We start from the raw sequence: 17,174 nt of genomic DNA on the forward strand, positions 1-17,174 counted from the left end.
CTGTCACAGGCACACTGAATCATTAAAGCACAAATGGCTCAACGACTGACATACCACCGAAACAGAAAATGTTCTCTGCACCACCTCCCACACTCACTTCTTACCACACAGTGACTGGAGATATGGGTCTTGTACAGGTACAAGTACTTGTTATTGCAGAGCAGAATTTGAATGGTTAAGCAATGCATGGAGGGAAAAGCTTTATTGTTTTAATTACATGTGCTACTTCATTGTAGTAGTGTTGTATGAAAAGCACAGTAAAAGAGGTATCATAGAATGAGTGCTATGTCTCTGTTTAGACCTGACTTACACAGTCTGAGAATCCCTGATTTAAGGAAAATGCAACAAGCACCATCTTCTTTCAGGTCTAGTATTTCCATTGGCTTCAAAACAGCCCATTGAAGAATTTCCTTACCTGCCCTTTTCTGTTTATGGATAGCCATGCTGGCCTTTCCATGGAACTTGCATTGTTTTAAACCTCATCCACTTGGTACCTAATTAGCATCTACATCAAACCCCTGTTTGTTTGGCTTCACTCCCTTACTGAATCATTTCCTTGAGTTTTCAGGGAGACTCGGTCCTGAACTTTCTCTGTCATCTTTTTGTTCTATTCCTTACCATCTCCAGAAAGCTGTTCCTTACACTCAGAACAAATGCAGTCCTCATAATTGCCCTAAACCATACCTCGCTGGCATAGAGGAGTCACTATTTTACATGGTAAATAGGCTTGAGCAATTTCTATTTCTGTTCCATGTTAGCCTTGATAACTTTCAGCCCTTGGACACATCAGTCTAATTTTCCTTATTGGAATTAATTTTTTTCTGTCCTGAATTGCTTCATTGCTTCAGCTGGTTTGTCAGATGTAAAGAGCAATTAGCAAAAGCTTATGTTCTTTAGCTTCTACTGAACTACAGGCTATAATCCCATAAAATTACTGCTCTCCACAAGTCAGGCGTCCTTTTGGTGTCCTAGTGAGGATGGCTGAGCTTCAGGGTTTACTGCAAAAAATTAGTGCCAAATATGTGCAGACTTTTTTGAAAAATAGTTAACTCTGGAAAAAGTAAAAAAGATGATTCCCTCTTTGTTGACTGCATTATTTTTTTGCATATTTGCTCTCAAACAGAGGAAAGTTATTTATTGATCCCGATCAACAAAATCTCCCCCATGTCTTTGGAAGCAACTCATCATGTTATTGAAGGGCCACATACCAGTATTGGTAATTTTGAATGAAAAAGCAGGAATTACGTATTTTCACTACCTCAAACACTTTTTCATTCATTCTGTCCATCAGTGTTGTCCTGCAAAAATGAAGTGAAAACTCTCAAAAGTTCACAGCTAATTTAGTTTAAGAGGTTTTCAATTATCAACAATCACATGTACAAAACATTGATTTTTTTTGAACTAATTTTTAAGCATATATTTTTTTTTAAAATCACAGTTACAATGACTATTTAAGATTGCACTAACAAGAGGGTAATATGCAAATGTTATCATTTAACCTTTTAACCATCTTGTGAAATACTAATGCTCAAAATTGAAATTACAATTGAAAAAAAAAATAAATGTGTGAAGCGTGGAAAAGCAGTAGTGAAGTGCTGCAATTAGTTAGTTTTAGCCTTTTTCTCCACTGGAGCACCAGCTGAGCTACATAAGGTTATGATCCTTGCCTTTAGTGAGGAGAAAATGGAAGCTTTTAGCACACGTATTTTTTCTTGCCTACCATTTCCCATTCTTGAGTTTTTTTCCAACTATTTTGCCTTGATTTTTCTCTCAATGACTCTTATTCTGGGGAATGTGCCTCAGGAGGAATGTGGCAATGTGCTACATTAAGAACTTGAGCATGGGTATTAGGAGACCGAGTGGAGGACCAGCAGACACAGCACTACGTCCCCTGGGAGATGGTAGTGAAGTTATAGCACTGGGCTGCTGCACTCCCTCTGGGATGGTGGATCCAAGTAGTTTATGGCTCCAGTGGCCAGCGGCTCATTCCTGGATAACGCACTTGACTACTGCTGCGTCTAGCAATTGCTGTCTGCTGGAGATAACCACCTTCTCAAACCTACCACTCAGGTCTTCTTGCTTAAGTGACAATTCTGTGCTTCAGCACTGAGCACCACCCCCTGTCATGCTGGAAATCAGGTGTCTATGACTGTGTGCAAGCACACTAGCTTTTCCTTTTCTTCCTCTTGAGAACAGCATCTTACATGTTCTGTGAGAAGAATATCAGCAGATACTCCAAAATCGAGCTTCCTCATCTTAGTGCATTTTCACAATGGATTTTCTGAGGCATCTGTTGCTGTTCACTGCATGAGAGAGACATGGGGATGGACTAGGAGTGCTTGGCTTAGAAATCTGAGTAACGTTAGTCTTTATGTTTTGGGAGGGATACCAATGTTCTTAAGAGAGAAACCAAATTCTTACATTTTTTATTACTGACATAGGAAGGTAAATGTGAGAACATTGAGGAAAGAACGTCTCTTCACCTTGCTTCCCATACTTTTAAAAATCATGTCTAAAGACAGGCTCTTTTCTTAATTATCTCCCAACCCATAGGTTAAATCTGAGTCATTAAATGGAGATGCTTTGAATGAATATGGTGGATATTGAATGGATTCATGCATTAGTCACGGTAATTTTCCTCTGTTGTTCTGATCCTTATTTGTACTGCATAGATGATAAATTGTTTTTCCTGGTACTCACTGGAACATGAATATAGTACCTATTCCCCTAACGTGAGAGAGTCCCGAGTATGACATATCAAAAGTATGACTTTGTCTGTTTTTGCAGGGCAGGTGTGAAAAGAGAGGCCAATGTCCATGTCTTTGCAAACACAGAATGGTAAACCTCTTTTTGGCAGAGGACAGAAACTTTAAAGGTGTTAATGGAAGCTAGGTTAAATATGTCTGTTATTAACTAATTGCAGACAACATCTCAGTCTCTGGTTCTACTTTCTGGAGGTAAAACAGGTAATCGAAAATGTGTTCTCCACCACAGAAGGCCTGCAGTTGGGAATGAAAAATCGAATCCTTCGAAGAGACACAGGGACCGTCTAAATGCTGAACTGGACCATCTGGCCAGCCTCCTGCCTTTTCCACCTGACATCATATCGAAGCTGGACAAGCTTTCCGTCTTGCGCCTCAGTGTCAGCTATCTCCGAGTCAAAAGTTTCTTTCAAGGTAGGCCTCTTCAAGATATCAATATTCCATTATAAGTCTCCCTCTAATTTATTGCTGATTTGTACTAAACTTGAGTAAAATTAGTAAGTAGTATTATATTGATAAAGGAAGAAAAAAAATCTATTATTGAACTTATTTTGTGCATGGGATGTTGTGTTGGGAATTTTGTGCATTTTCTTCTATGACATTTGTGTGTTTTTAACCAAATTATTGGATAACCTCCACCCCTCCTCAGCAGGCTTTAGGAAAAGGGGAAAACATGACTGCAAAATCCCTAAACCAGCAAAGAGGCTTGGGGCAGATGTAATACCTGTAGATACTTGGAACTCCCTTTTTGAAACTATTATCTGCGTGTTTCCAATGCCTGTTTAAATACAATGTGAAAGTCAAGCAACTACTGTATTACCTGTGTTTGCTGTATGCCAAGAGGAAATAGTCTTGCTTGAAAGGCCAAAAAGATCATTTTATTTAAGGACAAGTGAGATTCAAAGTTTAAAGTGTTGATTAAAGCTGTACTAGGTTATGCTTTGTTTTTGTAGCTGTCTGTCTTACCACACAATGAAAGCCAAATGTGCATGTTCAGATGTACTTAGTAAGAATTCTTCCAAATTTGCAGACAGTTTTAGTTTCTTCTTGTTATTGAAGAGTTCAAGAGAGCAAAATCCAGATTGGGGAATGAAAGTCCTCTCTAGAGTTGTTTAGAAAAAAAAAGAAAATAAATACCTATTTGAAGGAGTATAATTGACCCAAACTTATAGGTGGACTGCAGAGAAAAACAGAAGTAATTTTTTATGGACATTATTTTTCCTTTTTTACTCTTTGCTACTCCTTCCTGTTACTGTTCCTTATCCTGCACAGTGTATAAAAGAGAGCCTTAGATTTTTTTGGTTTTGACTAGAGAATAGTATCTGTTGGCTGATTTCTTGCTTTTAAAATATATTTTAGTATAAAACAAATGCAAGTTTGAAGAGGCTTTGGCAGACTGCAGGGCGTTTAACAAGCTGACATCAGATTACAGATGGCGATGTTACTGATAGCGGGAACCTCCCATGTCAACTGTGGCAGCTGGTTGCCCAGACTCCAGTTTACAGAGTGCCTTACTTTCCCTTTGAACACATACCTGAATCTTACAGCCTTGGAGCTTTACTTTAATTTCTCTTGGAGCTTTACTTTAATTTCTCTTGAATTCAAAAGCACTAAGCTGTCTTCAGCTGACTTTACTACTCTTCTGCTGGAGTTTCTAAGATCCATTTTCTCATTTTTTTTAAAAAAAAGGATGGGATAAAAGGGAAACAAGTAAAGCCAGACTTCATTACTCTGAAATGTTCCATGATTTGAGAGATTTCATTTAATTTAATCCCCAAATTACCTAACTGAACACATAGTTTGTGTTCCCTTCATTCTTATTTTTAAATGTTTACATCATGAAACTAAGGTTACAGAAAGCATTGTTTATAGCAAAGGAAGGAAACTACTTGCCATTTAAGACAAGAGAGCAGGCTGGAGCTTCTAAAAAGTGGAGTGGAGGAGAGATGAGCTGTGGAAACAGAACTGGGGGAGCAGTGGGTGTTAATGTTTGGGTAACAGCAGGAGCTGCAGCCTCAGCTTCATGGCACGTCACCATCTACTTCCTTGTAGTTGTGGAGAAATAAGGCAGAATCTGATTTTATTTTTTTTAAGTAAAAACTTTGGTGGGAAGTCACCTAAGAAAAGCCAACCAAAAATATCCATCCCAGTGTTTTGATCTTGGTTGTGATGAAAGAGGACAGAAGAGCACAAAGGGCTTGTTTGTGGCTTTTTAAATCAGAAGATGGTACTAAGTCGTGAGCTGTTATAAACACTGTGAGGACAGAGAACAGACCAGTGCATACAGAGATGTTATAAAATTGGAGAAAATAAAATGTATCTGGAAAAACTGACCTAGCAAATCTGTAGTAATTCACTCAGGGAAAAATAATCCAAAACAACTGGTGTTCAATAGAAGAGAGAAACCTGGAAAAGGGAACATAAAGACAATAATCGAAGAGGGACACTGGTCAGCAAATCGTTCTATGCTTGTAATACGATATGTTGACATAAACAAGAAAGCCAAGTGTGGATTTTGGTCTGTTTGCCCAGAGGCAGCATGTCACTACACAGGAAGGTTATAATCCCTCTCTGCATGAGACCAGCATGGCTCCATCTGGAATACAGCTTTCTGTTGTGGGCATCTCCTGGTCACAAGGGCATTAGCACATATTAAGGGGTTTGAAATAAACACAGGCAAGATGTGACTATAAAGTTGGCTGGACAAAAAAAAAAGTCAAATTAGCTGGAATGTGTACAGTTTGTATGCTTCATCTGTTTGTCTTCATAGGAGAAAAGGATGAGAACGGAATGAATTGCTTAGGATATTTTAGAGTGGTACAGTAGAGGACACAAAGAATGATTATGAGCAAGCTGAAATTTGGCTGGAATATTAAGCAAAACAAATCCGTATTGTGTTCTGTTCAGATATCCAATATTCCTAAAAGTGATGCAGTGGAGATTCAGGACAGTCAAATTTGTAATATATGACACACAGGCATACACATCTTTTGTGCAGAATACTGTTCTGTGAGTTTTGAGGAAGTTAATCTTAAATTCCACGTTTTAAAAAGTGCTTGTAAGAATGCTGTTTGCAACTTAAAAAAAACCCCACAAGTATTGCTATCTGACGCATAAGTTCATTTATGACATTGCAGATTCAACCCACAACAGTTCAGCAAATCCCGTGTCAATTACAATTACACAACTTCAACAGTCCCAGCATTTTCTAGACGTACTCATTTACTTACCACTAGGTGTCCTTTCAGCAGCTACTCTGCACTAGTCAGCGTGTCGCACAAATTTTGTATTTATAAAGATCAATAGGCAATTAGAGGGCATGGAGTTACTTCACCATATTGATTTCAAGCATGAAAATGATTTTGCAGAGAACCAGATATTAGGAGATAGAGAATATTCATTAGACATTTATTCCCACTTTGCTAAACATTATAGGTTAGAACCTCAAAGCATATGGCCAGTTCATCTTAGTTAAGTTCTCTAAGCAAAGGCCTGGTTCTTTTCTCAAATTTAGATCAGGTTGTTGAGACAGGTATTTCTGCTATTCAGTTTAACAGTCACTACACAGATTCCCTCCCTCATTCTTAGAAATGTTTTCCTTTGGCTTCAGAACAATTCTTCTGTCTACTTGGTTTACAGCCTTCCTATCTCTGTTATCAGCTGACAGTGGCTCTATTAATAGCCCTGCTGCCCCCAAGCTATATGCATCTAGTCATTTTGCATTTTCCTGATAAGCACTTCAAAATGGCTTGCAGCAGTAACCTTCCAGTCTCACCAGATCTCCTGTACAAACCAGTACTTAGACTGAGAGACATCGACTGCTACAGGAAGGTGAACTGGTCATTTGGCCCTGACAAAAATTTGCCCTGGGTGGGGCTCCTGTGGGAGTGGACTTAGTGGCTGTGACCACTTGAGCTTGCTGAGCCTCTGTCTTGGCCGTATTCCATCTTGGTTAATTGTATTCTGTTTTCCTTTACCACTCTTGACAATACATCCTTTAGTATAATAACTCTGATCTCCCAGTTTTCCCAGTGGTGGAAAAATGGTGGTCTTGCTCCACTTAAAAACCGACTCCCTTTTCTTGATTGTTTCAAATGTTCCCTTCTAGTATAGGTGCTAATTTTGTAAATCAATGTAAGAAAGAGTAGCACCTTGTTCTTTTAGCATCTCAGACTCTTCCTGAGAGACAGCTAACTTAAGTTTCCCGGTACCTCTAAGGAAAATACTTATGACAATTTAGATAGACCAACACAGTTACAAGTAGGACTTAAAGCTCCTCACGTTTCAGTTCTTAGTGTAACTAACCTTGTATCGGTAGGCCACTCAAACCTTCCTTCAACATACCGTTCATTAATGTTAATCCCTCTAGCTATAAGCACTCCTAATAAATGACAACTGATGTTGTTGAGTACAGTCTTAGCTGGCAAATATAGACACCTCAATATGGATAAATTTTTTTGATTATTCAAGAAGTGGAGGTGTTTTAAATCCTCCACTACATAATTTATATAAAAAGTAGTTTAATTCCATAGCTTGTTTTTCCCATGTGGACATTTTGTTCATGCACAAATGTATATTTTGTGTTTATACACACATACACATGCAAATACGGAGACATGCATGCACACACAAAAATACTGTAATCCCAACAAAAATCTCCCTTGCAGTATAATTTATACTCTCGGTGTTTATTTCAGACTTCAGTGCCTTCTCTGTATTTACTTACTTCCAGACTTCGTTTCATTTTGAAAGCTGAAAATCTGATAGATTTATGGAGAACTGTGTAAGGAATGTAGAGAATTGTAGCTTAAGTCTGTGAATAAATATATTCAAAGTTTCTGTAAATTTTGTATTTAAATTGTAATCCAGATTTTTCCAAAATAAGTGACAGTTAAACATGGAGACCTGTTGTTTACCTATCTTAGACTGAAGTTACATACAAATTTTTAAACTGAATAGCAGTAGAATCTGAGAAAGTTGTGAGAAATGTTATGTCATTTTCTTCCACATAAAATTCAAGATTTTAGGAAACAGGACTGTTTCCTCAAAAAAGAATCAACTGTGCCTAAACCTGAGGGACATTTGTCTAAAGATTTTGTCAATCTGCAACACAAATGATTGTTTCCACACTTTCTTTGGCAGTCCCTAGTATCCAACCTGGATCTCTGCTACCGCATTTTAAACCCTACTTCTCTAGATGAACAATTTATTTCCGTTTCTCGAAGCACCTCTGCTTTTACAGCCATGAAGTTGTCCTAGGTTTCCCTCAGTCTTCGCTTCTTTAGACAAAACAGCTCTGCCCTGCTTCTTTTTAATTTTTCTTTTCCCCTCAAAGACTATGTTTTCTTTAATCACTCTTGTTGTTCTGCTTTGTCTTTTAAAAATTCATCTAGCGTATGTGCAATGCATCCTTCCATTTTACAGCAAATAACTGATAAATTTTCTCCTATCATGGTTTCTTAAGTAAGCTTGGACTCCCTTCCAAAAAGATTCTTCAGTTTACTTATTAAAGCACTGTGAGACAGTAGGAATAACCTTTTTAGAGTTATGAAGACATGTATATCTACTGTTCTTCCCATCCACATGTACAGTTGTAGAAGGTAATTAATTTAGTGTAACGTGGCACATATTCTTGTAGATCTGTTGATTTCTACTTCTTTTTTTATTAGCTTTTACCTCTTTACAAATAGGTTGTTTGATATTTTTCTCCAGTATTTTTCTACGGGTTGAAGCTCAGCTTAGTCCTACTATTCTTTGATTTTTCTCTTCCCATCCTTTATAATGATAAGATCCATGGTCACCCTCTTCTAGTCTTTCAAATCTCCCCATTTTTATCACGATTTCTCATAGATTTATAGTTCTGACTATGCTTTAGCTCATTATCAGAATGTGATGCAATGACTTTAGTTAGATGCAACTAACTTGTAAATATTAAACTCATCCAACTAGCTAAGGTGTTAGCTTCACTGCTGGTGTTTAGTGGCAGTGTCTGTCTGAGCCTAGCTGATGGAAGCAGAAAGAGGCAGTAAACTCTCAAACTTTTGTTTTGTTTTGTTTTGTTTTTAATTATCTATATCTTTCCTTCTGCTGACTAGCAGAAAACACTTTTCTCAACCTTGTATGCTTAAAGGACTTCCAGCATGCTTTTTATAACCTTCCCTTTCTTGCTACATCTTATTTTATGCATTGACTTTTCTGTTTTTCTTGTTATATCCTTGTGCTTTATTTTGTTCATTTGTAAAAACATTTTCTCTGACCTTCCAGTCTTTGAAGAACTCAGGATTTTGTTAAGATGGTCCTTTCATATATTTCCTGCTCTTGGCTGCCATTGAGATAGTTTACATTTATCCTCTACACATTGATTTATAGAAAGGACATCTAGTTCCTACTTCCCTCAGGTGTCTGTCCTCTGAGATTTTGCCTTCCAGTTCTCCAGGTGTACTGAAGTTTCCCTTCTTTAGGTTCAGTGTCTTCATATTCCTATGCCTTGGATTGCTGCTGCTGGAATCACAGAATGTTAGGGGTTGGAAGGGACCTCGAAAGATCATCTAGTCCAATCCCCCTGCCAGAGCAGGAACACCTAGATGAGGTACACAGGAATGTGTCCAGGCAGGTTTGAAAGTCTCCAGAGAAGGAGACTCCACAACCTCCCTGGGCAGCCTGTTCCAGTGCTCTGGCACCCTCACCGTGAATAAGTTTCTTCTCATATTTAATGGAACCTCCTGTGTTCCAGTTTGTATCCATTGCCCCTTGTCCTATCATTGGTTGTCACCGAGAAGAGCCTGGCTTCATCCTCGTGACACTTACCCTTTACATATTTATAAACATTAATGAGGTCACCCCTCAGTCTCCTCCAAGCTAAAGAGACCCAGCTCCCTCAGCCTTTCCTCATAAGGGAGATGCTCCACCGTCGGTTCCAAGATTTCCTGTTCACTGTCATCAGGCTGCCCTCCATCCTTCTAACCCATTTCTCCCCTTCAATTAGATCTCTTTTATATATTTTTTTTTCAGTTCTGGCAGAATAGCACACACTGTGTGGTTTCTGTCTTTCTTCTGATTTAACTTTTATGTTAGTGGGTCATTTCCTTTTACTCACTTATGTGTTTGGTATGATCCAATTCCCACCAATGTTTATCTTTAATGGAAATTGGATTTATCCCTTTTAAGAAGAAAGCAACAAAGAATTCCTCCCAGCTGGCCTGATTTTCAGTGTCCTCAGTTACTTGCAGTGTTCCAGCTTTCATCTCTTCTAACTGTATTCATGGCTGATCTCATAGCTTTGATTCAGATTCCTTAGGTTCATTCATTAGATTCTTCAGATCAGGCTGTCCAAAGGAAGGACTGCTATAATTTATTGTAGTATTTGAATATTTAGTGCCACAGTCCGCACTCCATAGCTTGCAGACCTGTTTAGCATCTGACACACCTGCCACTCCAGTGACACAGAAAATTAAGAAATCAAACTTGAGGTGAGTGGTGAAGCAAAGAATGATCTTGTTTTCAGTCTATTATCTGCACTGTAATACTATTCAAACTGCTTTATAAGTGCTGCTTACCTGAACCAAAGCTCCTGGTCTGAGGATCCAGGATTCCACTGCAGTGCAAGCAGAGGGGTTATCAGGTACCCCTTTTTTCCCCACTGTCTCTACATAACATTTCTATTTTCCCAGGATTTTCTTCTCAAAATCTCTCAGCTAAAGCTTTTTCTGGATTGAAAAGTTCTGCTCTTTTGGTGTAAATATGTTTTTTAGATTTTTATTTACATAAGCAATGAAAATTTTTCCACAAGAAGATTTAACTGATTTTGAAACTTAACTCATATGTTTGAGTTTATTGTTACAATTATGGCTTGTACTGGATACATTTCCATGGGAAAATTTCTTCTTTCATGTATTAGCTGGTTCCAGTAGCCTGAAGCTTTCACTTAAATTTAAAACCATAGTCTTAGTGAATCACAGAATCACAAAAGGGTTGAAGTTGGAAAGGAGCTCTGGAGGTCATCTGGTCCAATCTCCAAACTCCAGCAGGGTCACCTAGAGCCAGCTTTCCAGGACCATGTCTAGACAACTTCTGAATATCTCCAAGGATGGAGACTCCACTGTCTCTCTGGGCAACCTGTACCAATGCTTGGTCACCCTCCCAGTGGTCTTTTCTTGGTGTGATTTATATATTGATTTCCATTATGGAAATAATAAGAGGCTTTCAGATGACCAACAAGCCTCTAGTTTTTTCTGAAATCTGTATTTTGGGTTATAAACCTAGGATTTCAGCTGTGGCTCACTGCTTAGCTAAGGTTGAAGCTGATATCTTGAGTCAAGAAGTCCCCAACGTATCTGAACAGTTTAAAAACTAGGAATTTATTTTTTAAAGACATATTATACCAATTCAGAGCACTCCCAGTGCCATCCTCTGAAATGGAATGCCTGAATGATTCCTTTTTTGAACGAGAAATAAGAACCTTCTTTTTGCACACATACAAAATGTCTTTAGGGTATCTGTTGCTGTAGTTCACAGTCATAGCTTATAAAATTGTCTATAAGCATTTAGGCTGTTCAGGTTTCTTAGGGCAGCATATTCCATGACTTGCACTGAGTAGGAATCTTCATGGTCAGAGTGAGTAACAGGTAAGGTTATTCTTGTGGCTGTATTGAATAATGGTATTCAAATTACCACAGCATTCAGAGTGTTTCAGCCAAAAGGGGAGTGTTCATGAAAGAAACATTTGCCATTCTCTACTGGCCTATAATTTTGCCATCTTCATAACAATATAGCAATTGAAAAGAGGAAAAAAAGTGTTCCGCTCTGTAAGTGGTATGTAAGTAAATCTTTGAAGGAAGACCTACTGTCTGCAAGTCTTTATCTAATCAAGTGCTAAAACAGTGAAATTTTAGTGCAAGTGTCAAGAATTTAAGCAGGCTAGTTGCATATATTCATTCCTGAGATCTAGCAAGACTCATTTCTGGAGAAGCAGCTGCACATTGGCTCTCCCTTACACTACCCATTTCCAAACAGCGGATTATTTTGACTAGATTTTTTGACATTTTTAATTGCCAGAGAGACTGTTTTATTTTGACAATGCTTCACTTTTTTTTTTTTTCTTTCCTTCCCCCTTTGTTTCCTGGGGACACCATTCATTCCATGTAACACATACTTGAGGCTGTTTTGGGCTACATGTCTTCTTGGATAACCTGGAGATCTCTCTGACCCTTGGGAGACCTTTGCTGACTCTCAGAAGAAGACTGTATCTCCTCTTTGTGCCGTGTAAGAGGATGGATCTCCTTCTGCTAGTTGTCTTTCATTTCCTGCAAACAAGGAGGGTTTTGTAGGAGAATGAGAATAGATCTACAAGCAGGATTTACTTCAGATTAAGTTTATATTCAGGAAGAACAAGAGAACTCTTAACTTGCTTGAATTCCTGTCACCTTTAAAAACCAAGGGAACCTGTTAGTGCGAGAGTATATTAAGTGTCATATTCTGAGACTGGCTCTAAATTCCATACCTGTTTTTTTTGAGTAATGGCACTTAGTTAGAAATGTCATCTCTTTCCTGGTACCCCTTGGGTACTCCTGTCATGTGCTGCGGGTTGTTCATATTGTCAAATCTCACAGGCTCAGAGCTGTTAGCCTGAGTCAGTCATTGCACAAAGAGGGCTGGACTCTGTGGGCTTTGTGCTGTCTTTGTGCAATACACCATCATTATGATTGTTCTTGCAGAACTTTCTCTTGCAATTCTGGATCTGTATCTTATACCACTTTTCTATTGTTGGATGCCATTCAAGTGAACATCCCTGTAGGCCTCAATGTTTCTCCTGGTACTGACAAGGCGGATTATGAAACCAGGGAGTGGAAATGACAAGTGATGGGGGAAGAATCTTTGACTGTTAAATTTCTCCTGAGAGCATTTGGCACTGGAAGAGTTCCACTGTTTCTAGCAATAGTAAAAGTATACTCAGAACCAGACAACATAGTCACAGAAACACACAGTGGCTGGCTTTATAAGTGTTCCCCAAAACCACAGCTGCAATATTGGTTCAATGCTAGGGGAAGTCCCCAGTACACTTTCATCCATTAAATGTGGGCTTTTGTCTTTCTCCAGCTTGTTTAGTTGTTTTAAACCATTCTGATTTGGTAGGCTTTTATGCTCAGTTGCATTTGGTTAGTTCACACTATGCACCTCATGTAGCATTGATACAAATAAATGTAAGTATGTGGCAAGGAAAAAACTGGGCCCATCTAATCCATCAGGCACTGTCTTTTGTATTCAGCGATGTTCATCTTATTCAAGCACTGTGCTTTCTTAGTCCTTCCTCTGCGGCTAAGATCCTCCTTGGCCCAGCCTGGTAGCAGCAGTTGAAATACCTTCATAATCCTACGTGAATCAAATTCTGTTATCCTGTGCTATAATGAATGAACTTTTATTGACCTTATTTTCTTGAGTTCAATTGTCTTTGGATGCTGGAGACTGAGAAAGAACTTAGCATAAGTTTAGTTCAACTGCAACCCAAGTTTTCCTTGAGTCTGGAAAGAAGAATGGTTTTCATCATAGGAAGGATTGTATTTTTACTCCAGAAGTTGCTAGCAATTGCAGTGATTATGGAAGGTCCTTGCAATAATTCTGTTATTAATCACTGCTGTGATTAATATTCTGTTATAATAATCACTGCTGCAGTGGATGTGAGATAGGAAAGCATTACCTCAGGCATGAACTTTGGCTTGGTTTACACTTGTTCTCAGCTTCATGAGTGATTACCATCTCTGAGAGGAAATGTGCTTTCTTTACTGTCAAGAAAATGATTTACTTCATTTCTTATTTTAAACACAGATATGTTTTAAAGGGAAGACAATACCTCTTATCCAACAGAACAAAGAAATTAGCTTGGCATAATATAATTGCATGGAGCTTTGAAGAGAAATAGGGCAAATAGTTTTAGGCTAGAGAACAGTATCTCAGAGTGTCCTCCTGGTTTCTCTTCTCTCTTTCATATAGCCTCACTTCTGGCTTACAGCACATGGTGAAGCTTTCTGCAGAGAACTCCGAAACAATGCGGATGCTAAAGCAGGTCCTGTATCAAGAAGCAGAGTGGCTACGTGTCTTTGGGGATAAGCCCGCATGACTAGAATATGTGCCTTGCCATCCCCATACAGCCACACCATTTTCCAAGCTCTTGTTATCTCCACTTAGCAGCATAAGACACTGTGTGCCCATATCAATATCCTTAGAGCAGGCTCAAAGATCTCTGGGCTATGCTTCATTGTGTCCAGTGCAGACATATCTCTCAGGTGCTTACCAAATCAGTTAACTTCAATCTTTTGAGTCTATACAGTTACATTGATTATGCCAAAGCAGAACTCAATATGACGCTTGTGGTCCACGGAGATGGAAAGCTGCAAACCCATTAGTATCTTGAACTAAGAGCCTGTCATTCAGAGGTAAATCTAAAACAATGCTTCCTTTTAAAGACTTCTAAAAAATAATTTTAATTATGAGACCACCATTTAGCTTCTAGACTTTGTAGTAGTTTCCTAGAGTCAGTTAATGAAGTTCTCAAATGCTATCTCATATGCCTCACTAGCAATGCATGGTGGTTACTGGAATGCTGAGAAGACCATGAGATGTAATCTGAAGGCCAGGCATGGGGGCAGGGTGAATGTGGAGGTTGCAAAGGTGTGTCAAGGCTAGATGAAATTGTATTATTTTAAATTGTATTTAAACCCACTTTTCCCTATCATTATTTTCAACTGGATTTCATGCCTAATACACAAAGCATAGGCTGGAGAGGAGAGGATAAAGATTAATAGCCAGATCCTTAACTGGTTTTCATCATTTACTTACCAGATTTTCATATAAATGCTGTGTTACTTCTATCTATTCTATCCGCTCACAGATGTGTTTCAAGAGTTTTAATTTAAAAACATTCTTTCTTGTTCTGCTCCCCAAAGACCTACTAATTGTTAGGCCACTGAAGCTCTGAGACTATTGCCATTTGTGTGCATCAGCGTTGTCTCACTGTTTTTTTTTTTTTATTGCTCCCTCTGCATTGTCTGCATGTGTCTGTTGTTCCTTGTCTTATGCTAGATATGTTTGCACTTTGTCAGTGAGTGACCCATTTTTTTTCTGAGGGGCCAAGTGTATTTCCATCTCTAACAGCCCTAAAGATCCTCTAGAACAATTCAACCCAGGGACAAGAGTATACCAAGACAAGAGGGCAAGGCTAAGTGCCCTGAGGGGTTTCTGTAATTCATTGTGTCTTTTCAAGATTTTATTTAGTCTCTGACAAATTCAATTTAAATTTTGTTTACTGATAGCATGTTATTGACTTTTTTTGACGTACTTGGGGTGCTTTTTTCTTTCTTTTTTTTTTTTTTTTTCATACCGTACTTGGAATTTTAAATGAGTTTAAAACAAGCAAATGAAATCTAAATTAAATGTTAGCAATAAACAAAACATCTCACTAAATTCAGGTAGATAGCCCTGGTTAACCTAGTTACCGCTTCAGAAGATGTATGCCAATATCTGGGAACTCTTATTTTATGTCATACACTACTCAACGGTGACATCTTCTTGAGTAGCAGCCTGAGGCATTTGGTCAGTGTTGACCTGGGCAAACGAACATCATCAGGTGACCTGGAGACACCATTTCTCAGGATTTCTTTAATAATTGGTTTTCCACGTTCTGACCAGTCCTCACAGTCTCAGAAAGACTGCAGTGTCTTCAGCTCATGGCTTTCAGTCTTCTCTGTTGCATAATTTCCAAAAGAGTTCGACATATCTTTTTCTGAATGCTGTCTGTGGGCAAGACTGGTGCTTCCTGTCTTTCCCCCTAAACCCATGTCTGCTTGTTTGCCAACACCACTGCTGCTCCAGCATCTGCTGTCAGAAGCACCTGCCAGGGTGCTGGGAGGGCTGGCCGCTCCCTAAGGGATGGAGATTGCCCATGGTGTCCACTAGGGCCTCCCAACCAGGGCCTGTCCCACCACTGCAGCCAGAAGCAGGGCCGCTTGGGGGCACCAGGGACAGCCCCAGCCCTGGGCATTGGGCACCAACCTGGGCTCCAGCTGAGGCCATGTTCTATCCTCTCTTTCTGTCTTGCCTCTATACTCTGGGGACATCTTGTCCTCTTCCATCATTTCTGGACTGTAACTTCCTTTCTGAACATGATGCAAAGACTGTTGTCTAAATCTTGTACCTTCATGGTTTTGTAACCTCTGTATTGCAGGCCTTCCTGACATTACTGGCATTTGTGCTCCACAGAAATCATAGCTACTAACCTTTCTTTCTTGCCCATTTCTCTGACTGAACAATTTGCTCTGTCGCCTCCATGGCATCTCTGTGCTGAGCTTCTTCCCATTAAGGCCAAATAATTGTAATAATCCTTGCCTACCAAGTCTTTTATCAACCCTTGTTCCTCTCTGCAGCTTTGACTCTTTCTTCTACAGCAATTGTTCATTTTCTTCACATTGCCCTTTATAGAATGAAAAGCCCTTCCTGAAATCACGCCTGATTTACACACCAATTCTTCCTGCACAAAAATCTTAGTTGTAAGCAGAGATGCAGGTGGCTGCTAGGTTGAAAGCAAGTAAATAAATTGATGATTTAGTCAAACCCAAATATTTATGATTTATCACATGATTTATATGGCTGAGTCTGTGCAAGACACCTGTCTTTCTAGGCTGTGCTGAGAATTTATTTAGATGCTTGGAAGTCATAAAACATGAGATAGGATTTGGTTTCTGCGAAGCTTACCTCATTTTGCTATGTGATTAGTCCTACAGTTGGGCTCAATTAATTACTCTAAAGGGCTTGTTATTATTTAACTGTATTTGCTCTAGGGTCTTTTGTATGTTATTGGAAAGAAAATCCCAAGTGACTAACACAGATGCTCTTCTTCTCTGTCTAATGTAGCAGTAACATATTAGTCAGTGCTCTGAACATTCACTACCATGAAACGAAACATGTTTTTTAGATAAGGCACAGCAGATTTCCCTTTATAAATTCAGTTTTAATTTGCTTATAATTTTTGGTGCAATCGTGTATACAAAGCAACAGATAAATTTTCTAAAATCTTTATATCTATATGAGTAGAAGTGGAAGCAGAATGCATATCCATAAACTAAATTAAATCCTCACTAAGAGAAGTTACAAATAGACTTTAAAACTTCCTTCAAAGAAGCTCATAACTTTGTGAAAGGTTGATGCTATGGAACAGTCTTGCCAAATACGTATCACACAGATTTACTGTGTCCCTAAAATTCCGCTGAAATCCCATCAGTACATTCCCTTTTATATCTTCATGGATATATGAAGTTGAAGGCATATATAGGAAGTAAATCTCTGCCTGTATTTTTTTGTTACAATGAATAAAATATCTGCTATTCCTATTTATCTCTGAACATGCAACACGAATTGACTACT

At 38.8% G+C, this 17,174-nt stretch overlaps 1 protein-coding gene across 1 annotated transcript in view; it reads left to right on the top strand.

Moving 5' to 3' along the window:
* AHRR (aryl hydrocarbon receptor repressor) overlaps positions 1-17,174 on the top strand; it is a gene marked incomplete at both ends in the record, with an annotated part of 67,899 nt that overhangs the window by 3,875 nt on the left and 46,850 nt on the right. The window contains one exon of the mRNA XM_082045805.1: positions 2,995-3,176. Coding sequence (XP_081901931.1) covers positions 2,995-3,176 — 182 coding nt within the window. The remainder of the gene's footprint in view (positions 1-2,994; positions 3,177-17,174) is intronic.

This window comes from Streptopelia decaocto (genome assembly GCF_964273445.1).
Source record: "Streptopelia decaocto genome assembly, chromosome: 2".
NCBI lineage: Eukaryota > Metazoa > Chordata > Aves > Columbiformes > Columbidae > Streptopelia > Streptopelia decaocto.